The sequence below is a fragment of the Arachis ipaensis genome, chromosome B07, assembly GCF_000816755.2.
Source record: "Arachis ipaensis cultivar K30076 chromosome B07, Araip1.1, whole genome shotgun sequence".
NCBI classification, from domain to species: Eukaryota; Viridiplantae; Streptophyta; class Magnoliopsida; order Fabales; family Fabaceae; genus Arachis; species Arachis ipaensis.
Window position 1 is genome coordinate 117,226,928 of NC_029791.2, and position 8,571 is coordinate 117,235,498.

General features: G+C 24.3%; 1 protein-coding gene across 1 annotated transcript in view; it reads right to left on the minus strand.

Annotated features, from left to right (window-relative positions):
• Positions 1 to 7,520, minus strand: part of LOC107607776 (putative wall-associated receptor kinase-like 16) — a 16,976-nt gene extending 9,456 nt beyond the window's left edge. The window contains exon 1 of the mRNA XM_021107956.1: positions 7,420 to 7,520. Coding sequence (XP_020963615.1) covers positions 7,420 to 7,520 — 101 coding nt within the window. The remainder of the gene's footprint in view (positions 1 to 7,419) is intronic.

Genomic DNA, 8,571 nt, shown 5'->3' on the forward strand with positions numbered 1-8,571 from the left:
AAAAAATTACTAAATTAGAATTTAAAGTTTTCAAAATGAATATATATATATATATATATATATATATATAATAGGGATATTTTAGTTGTGTTTTATAATAGGGATATTGTAGTAATTTTTTATAAAAAATATTAATTTATATCGGTTTAAAAATTTAATTTATTAATTTTTTTTTGCTAAACTGATTTGTCCAGTCTAATTTTAATAAAAATAATATAATTTAATTGATTATATGTGTTAAATTTTAATTTTTAAAAAATATCTTTAAAAAAAGACGTTTTTGATATCTTTATCTAAGTGGCTCCCTATTTCTAAATCCATTTCAAGAATACATGTTAAGAATAAGGCTGGACACGCTGACAAGTAATTGTATTTAGGCGTGTTCAAGTATGTCCGGCGAAGAATTTTTATTTTTTATTAAAATACAGTTGGGCACAACAGATACGCGTGTCAGACGAGTATCGATAAACATCGTGTCTAAAATGTGTCCGATATACGAACACGATAACTCAACGAAATGTTCGTGTTTCATAGATAGTAATTAAAGAAAATAAAATAATTTTAAATTATTTCAGACTTTTTTATTATTTTTTCAAACATTTTTATTTTAACATACAACTCATGTAATATGAGCAATGCTAACACAATAACTTTTCAGAAATAGTAGTAGAAATACACGTGGGGATGTGGCATAGCTAGTTGGAATTTCCACAAAATTATAAAAGAAAAATGTATGGCTTGTTAGAAAATAGTATTAGACAAACAAATTAATTATTGACACTCGTTTACTACGACTAATTTTCTAATCGAACTAGCTAGTAATCTTTATTATTTTCTTTGCTTTTAATTTAATTTCCCTCATAAAAGGCCGTAGGCGTGTTCTGTGAGTGCAATTATTGTTTGGCAATTTAACACAAACACTAGCAGCCTTTTTTGAAACATTCCTTTATTATTGGACTACTCTTGCCACGATTTCTTTGCATTCTTCCTTTCCAACGCTTTAACAATAATCTAACAAGAAGTAATCAATTAGAATCCCGTTAGGGAGATAGGAAATCTTGACAATATATATAATAAGTTAGTTATTTAACCCAATATAAATAAATAATAAAAATTACTCTAAATATTAATTAAATTCAAAAATTTTTGTTCAATTATTTTAATTTAAATTTTAAATTTTAAATTTTTTAATTTTTAATTTTAAATTTTTAAAAAATATAGTTAGTTATTTTTAAAAAATAACCATTCAAAATTCTAATTTATCAAAATATTTCACTCTAATACTCTTTTCTTTTTTAATCGGCGGTCATCTCCCACTTTTATCAATAATCATCCCACTTCACCATCGCTGCTTGGTTTGTCACACGCTACTCACCCTTAGTAAAAGTAACCATCCACTTAAGAATAAAAATAATCATCCGCATATCTAATGAATTGAACATCCAACATATTTTAATTATATATAACTAAATCTAATCCAATCAAAATAATCATCTACATAAAAATTAAAATAACCATCCGCATACTTACTAAAATGACCATCCTAAATTGACCATTAAAATAGAAGAAGAAAGAGATAAATAAACAAAAAAAAAAGTAACTATGAGCATCCAACAATTAAATTTTTATTAGAGAAAAATGTATAATTTAACACATGAATCTTATTATTTGATATAACCATAAAATTGAAGAAACAAAAAATAAAAAAAAAAGTTTAAACAGAGGAAGAGACATGAGTGAAAATCAAAAGCAAACAATTGAGTGTTTGATTTGATATTGCCAAACTGGTTGTAAAAGAACCATAAAAAAATCGCAAAAGCAGACAACTTTTTCCCACACTACTATCGCCAATAAGAAAGAGCTTGATTAGGTAATCATAATCTGCACGAGCCCTAGCTGGTGGTGCCGCCATCGATGCTTACCACTAAACTTTGAAGGCAGAAAGTGAGAGAAGGATTATGGTATATCCGAGAAGGAGAGAGATCGGATGGGAAGAGAGAGAAGAGTAGGCGTTGGAAATGGTTATCTACAAGGAACTCTGCCGTTATAGCATTACCATTGCTAAAGTATTTACCTCTTAATATTTTGGATAATAATCCACTTTGCTATATGTACATCAGAATCAGTTATTAAAATCAGTCACTAATATAAAATATATGTTAAAATATAAATACACATTGAAAATAAATTAAAATACATATATATTTTATACACAAATAAATTAATAATTGATTTTAGTAACTAACTAGTATTTTTGCCCGTAATAACATTACAAAAATATAAATCTTTTAAAATTATATTGGTTTTGTCCTGACATTATAGATTATAGCACAAAAGATTTAATGATTTATAGAATCAAATTACTTTTACAAAAAGATCGTAAAGAACAAAAATTCTCGTTGACTAAGAAGACCAGGATCTCCGTGGATACAAAATCAAATAATAAGATTTTTAGTTATTATTTTCACGTAAAAGAGTTTGATTTATTACTAATAATTAATTTTAATATTTGTTATCTAAAATTTGAAATGATTTAACTTGTATACTTTTGATTAGATATTAAGTCTGTTTTTTTTTTTTTTACCAAAAATATGAGACTCGAAACCGCAACCTCTTAATTGAGTATGGGGAGACTAAGGAAGAGAGTTTATTAATTTTAGAAAAAAATATTTTCTCTCAAATTTAATAAGAGTGTCATGTGACACATTTTGTTATTAAATTAAATAATAATATATAATATAATACAATATATAATATAGCTATATTTTAATTTTAATTTTAATATTTTAATTTTAATTTTAATATAATTAAAGAATGTCATGTTGCATATTTTGATTGTCAAATTTATAATTATTCATTGATAATGATATATAAAAGAAATAGAGTAGTTGAAGGAATAAGAGGGATAGACAAAGGGAGAGGGAAGAGAGAGAACTCTTTAATTTTGGAGGAAAAGATTTGATTTCAATTGCAATGAGTGAATGACATGTGGCACATTGGTTGTAAAATTAGTAGAGATGAGGAAAGAACTCTTTAATTTTGGAGAGAAAGATTTGATTTTAATTGTAATGAGGGAGTGATATTTGACATATTTTGGTTATACAATTAGTAGGAAAGAGGATAGAACTCTTTAATTTTAGAAAAAAAAATTGATTTTAATTATAATGAAAAAGTGATATGTGATACATTTTGGTTGTAAAATTAGATATACTAGTATATGTTCCCGTACACTATACGGGATAATTAATAAAAATATATAATTTTTTATTAAAAAATTAAACAAAAGATATATATAATAATTATTACTATAAATATTTTACAAAGTTATAATTAAAATCAAAATTTAATTATTTTTAATATTAAAAATATTAAAAATAATTAGTATTTGTCTTAACTGATTTGGATTGATTGAGTGGTCATCTCACTTGTCTACCTAAGTAAGTATTAGAGTTTCAAATTCCGCCTTGTGTATGTAACAACTCATTGGCTAGAGGCAGACCTTTAATAAATGGAGCTTCAATCCGTGGAGGATTAGTTTTCGACCAGCCGAGTTGAAAAATACAGTGAAAGAAAATAGTATTTGTCTTGAAAGTAGAACAGTTCTCATTAATGATAGCAATACTTATGGAGATTTGCCTTTATTGAAATTTAATTGTGACGGTTTTATTTATTGGTATCATATTCATTCATGAAGTCAACCAATATGATCAACGTTATTACCGGTTAAAATTTTATATTTTATGATGGATGATCTATTTTAATTATGCGAGTGATTATTATTATTCACTTTTTCAATAAGATAGTAAATAATATTTAAAATTAAAAAAAAAAAGATAATTAGAATTTTTTTAGTTTGATTATAATAAAATCTATTATAAGTATACTTAACTTTTATATATACTAAATATAATCATATTTAATAGTATAATATTTATTACAATAATGACTCAATATTAAGTCAAGTGAGTAAGATCAACCTAAGTTTATTGTTAGGATCCTAATTCGAATTAGGTTCATTGTCTTAAAACCCGATGCAGATAAAGTTCACATGTCCTATCTCAAATCGACTCAAATTGAATTTTCGTTGTTAGTTAGATATAGTAATAGATACTCGTGTGGACACAGCGGCGGACCCCTTTTTCCGTCATTTGCTCCCATTTAAAAAAAATATCCCCCGTTCGCTCTCCATTTTCGTCGCAAGTCTCTCTATTTAATTATCTCCTTAGCGAATACAGATACCCATGATTATTTATGGATATTCTTTGAAAATTTTTGAAAAAAATAACAAAAAAACTATAATATAATAATAATAAAATAATCAATTCATAGAAATCATAAAATATATAATATAGGAGTATATATACATTAATAACAAAATAAAATCGTGGCATATAGAATTGAAATCCTTCAATATTTTTAAATGAATTCATTCAAAAATAATAAATATTCATTCACTACAATGATTAATACCTGTTTTATTTATTAGACCGTACTAATAAGAGAACAATTGAAAAATATATGTGACCAGTTTAAATAATTTATTTAAGTATCAATTAATTAATACTCATTTTATTATATATATAAAATAATAAAATAATAAATTAAATTAAATAAATTCATTTATTTCATTGCCTTATATATTATTTATTAAATCATTTAATATTTATGTGGTTTAATGAATCAAACAAAATTTTAAATAATTTAATATCTATTCTAATTAAATTAAATATTTGATTAGTTATGATTGATGTAATTTAATGAATCAAATAAAATATTAAATGATAAAATATTATTTATTTTAATAAAATCAAATTAAATATAATTAATTAGTTATAATTAATACAGTTGAATGAATCAAACACATTAAATTAAAAAATAATTTAGCTAAGTTGTCTCTTAAGGACACATTTTAAAAATATTTATTTTTCAATAATTTTTATAAAATATTTCTTTTTATAATATTTTTAGCCTATGCTCTAAGGACACAGTTAGCAGAGCCCATCAAAAAATACTTAATTAGTTAATACAAATAATTAGTATACTTGATTTAGTTCAATAAATTAAAATAAATAAATATGAAAGGAAGAGATAAAGAAAAAGTGAACGAATAAAAATGTGTAGTTATCAAAAGACAATAAAAAAAGATTTTTTTTATTTTTTATTTATTTATTAATTATTAACTTATTATAATTAATTTCACATCATTTATTATATGTTATTCATCTTACAAATTAACACAATCAATTAGTTTAATTATAGATAATTAATTATAATTGATATAACTCATTTTACTATACTTTCTAAAAAAATAATTAAAAAGGCACGTTTTAATTTTTTGTTAAAGTAAAATAAAATAAAATACATAAATTGAATAGATATAAATCTGAAAATTATAAAATTTTATTAACAATTCAAATAAATTAGTACCATAAAAATAAATTCAATGTCTATTTAAAATAATTACTGACCTTTTATTCTTCTAATTATTAATAATTTAAATAAAATAATACACTATAATTTATTTTTTTATTTATTTTAAGTAATTACTAACATTTTATTTTTTTAATTTTTTTTTGTCTTATTTATTATTCATGCTTTCGATCAAATATATTAATAAATAAATAAACTAAATTAACTACCTCAATTATACTTGGACTATTCAATAATTCAACAAAATCTTTTCAATTTGGAATTAACTACTAACCATAGAAAATAGACAATTTAGAGTAATTTAGTATTATGAACATTAATTATGTATAGTAAAATAACCTAAAATCATAATGTAATTTATTTTTAAAAAATTAATCAAGCATTATTGTTAATTATGAAATAACCTAAAATTATAATGCATTTTATTTTAAAGAAACAATCAACCATTAACATCAATAAATAAAAACTATCGTCAAAATGCTTTGATTAAAATTATGAGGGGTTAATTACTATTTATTATTAATAATATATTAATTATATCAAAAAGTAAAAATATAATTATCTGCATTTACATTATTAAAAGAATTAGCATCACAAGTAGAATTCTATCATAAAAAAAAGAGTAAAATTGCATATATATAATTTAAAAAATAAAGATAGTTAAGTAATTAAGATTTTTTTTGAAATAAATAGTAAAAAAAAATAAATGTTATAAACTATATTCTTTCGTAAGTAACCTTTTTAAGTTGTAGGTTATGTTTGGCATGGTTTATTTGTATATCATTTAAATTGGCATTATTTTTATAACGATCATTTATTCTTAATAACTGTTAGAGTTTTTGATGCCTTACAATAATTATCTATAAAGAAGAAACATATATATTCTGAAAAAATTATTAAATAAATTTATTCTTTTTGCCCTATTTTTATATTAAAAAAATTTTTCTTCTGTCATTTTTTAACTATTATCATGTTATTATAATTGTTAAATAATATTAGAAAAAAATCTTTAAAAATAGAAATAACGATGACACTTCAAATAATTAATTCAATAGAATTAAACTTAAGATGATTTAATTAATTATACAGATAATAATATATTTATAAATATTAATAATAAAAATAGTCTCACTAATTTAAATGACCAATACAATAATTATATGAAAAAATAAATAATTACATAATTACATAATTTTTAAGATCCTATATGATTGAATTTAATGGAAAAATTCAAAAATATCTATACGATAATGTTCTAATATTTTAGCATACTGTAAATTATACTATAATTTTATATATCAGCTCCTTAAACACATAAAGTACACATAAAATTAATTAATTAATATAATTAATTGTAAGATTTGAATGTCTAATCAAATTAATTAATTGATATTATTAATTAGTTATAATTGATTTCCTTTATAGAATTAAAAGAAATAAATCGGAAACATTCTTAGAAGCATGCTATGTCAGCTCCATCATTAAGTGTAGAAATCCGATTTTTATATAATAGAATAGATAGATATAATAGATATTGGTTCGTTACTGTCCAATATTGTTAGGTAGCTTAACCTTACAGGAAGTAGATCTTCTTCAGTGAAAAAAAAAAAATTGGATGGTATCCAGTGTTTAATCTCACCCTTCATGACTCTTTCTCTCTTATTTATTTTTAATCCCACTTATAGAATTAAAGATGAAAGATGACACTTTATTCTCTCCAGTAAAAATAAAAATGGAGAGGATCCATTTCCGGGGTCTGTCTTTAGTAAGCTCAAGTCTTTTGAGCTTTTCTAATAGACACAAAATACAAATTATAAATATACCCCACATGGGGTTTAATAATAATAATTATTTTTTTATGTTTACCATAAATATTTTTTAAATTTAACTAATAAAACCCTTAATTCACCACACTCCAAATTCAGCCCCACCCCCAAACTCACCATACGGTACCTTAATTCCCAATTCCTTTTCCCCCTATTTACTCACCCGTCGCCGCCACCTACTCTACTCTCCGCTGGTCTCAGCATTCGCCGTTGCCCTTCAGCCGAGTCGTCACTGTTGCCGTCCAATCCATCTTCCAGCGTCATTCGTAGCCTCTCCCTCCCCGTCTCCTCTTCTCTCTTCTCTCTTTTCTTTTCTCTCTTCTCTCGTCGAGTGGTTGTCAGCGCTGGTGCTCCATCCCCCCTGCATCCTCCACTTCCAGAGTAACAATGGAGCCTCAGACTCAGGTATGAAGTTACTTCATTGATTTAATTTTCTTTTTGTTCCTTTTATCTTCTTGTTGTATTCCTCCACTCCTTTGTATGAATCTGTTGTATTGCTTCCTTTCGTTGATTTCATTCAATTTTTTTGTTCTATTTATTTGTTCTAATTCAGAGGTTGTAAGCTATATTTATTCTGTTTTGTGCTACAATATGTTGGTGTAGCTAAGATTCATGCCAATTTGGTAATCATATATAGCAAGTGTAATTCTTTATTATTGTTCTATTGGTATCTAACATAGTGAGGTATGAGGCTTCATGGATTTTATAAACAATGGTATAAGAATGGATGTGGATGCGTAAGAAGTAAATTTCTCGGTTCTTACTTTTAAGTGATGTAACAAACTCTGATGTTCTGGTTTTTAGTTAACCTGTTCTTATATTCTGTCTTTGAGTAACCAATGTTTAGTTAGTTATGCAATTTGCATTAAAAGAAGAATGGCAAACTATTTATAGATGATTCTTTTTTAATGAAATGAGTAAAAGAAAATAGTTCATCTAGATCATGATTTTTCTTATGCCAAACTATTTATAGAAGCATTGAACAAGTTATGAGTTCTAGCTATTTGATATTGTGTTTTTTCTTTCATTACTTTTGGAGGCTACAACAGCGGAGTTGTTGAGTTTAGATTGAAAATTGCTCTATTGTTTGGTTACATTTATGGTTCTATTATGAGTTTAACAACTGACTCAAGGAAACCTTTGAATGCTTGTTGACTAGTGTTACATTATGTTTGAGAACATGTGCGGTAGTGAAATGAAATGACTATGTCACTGTGAAATAAGAAAAATTACCTAAATTCTGATACATGGTTATATATCATATTTATTAGGCACATGCATATATATGCCCTTGGCTTTTAATTTGGATTTCAGT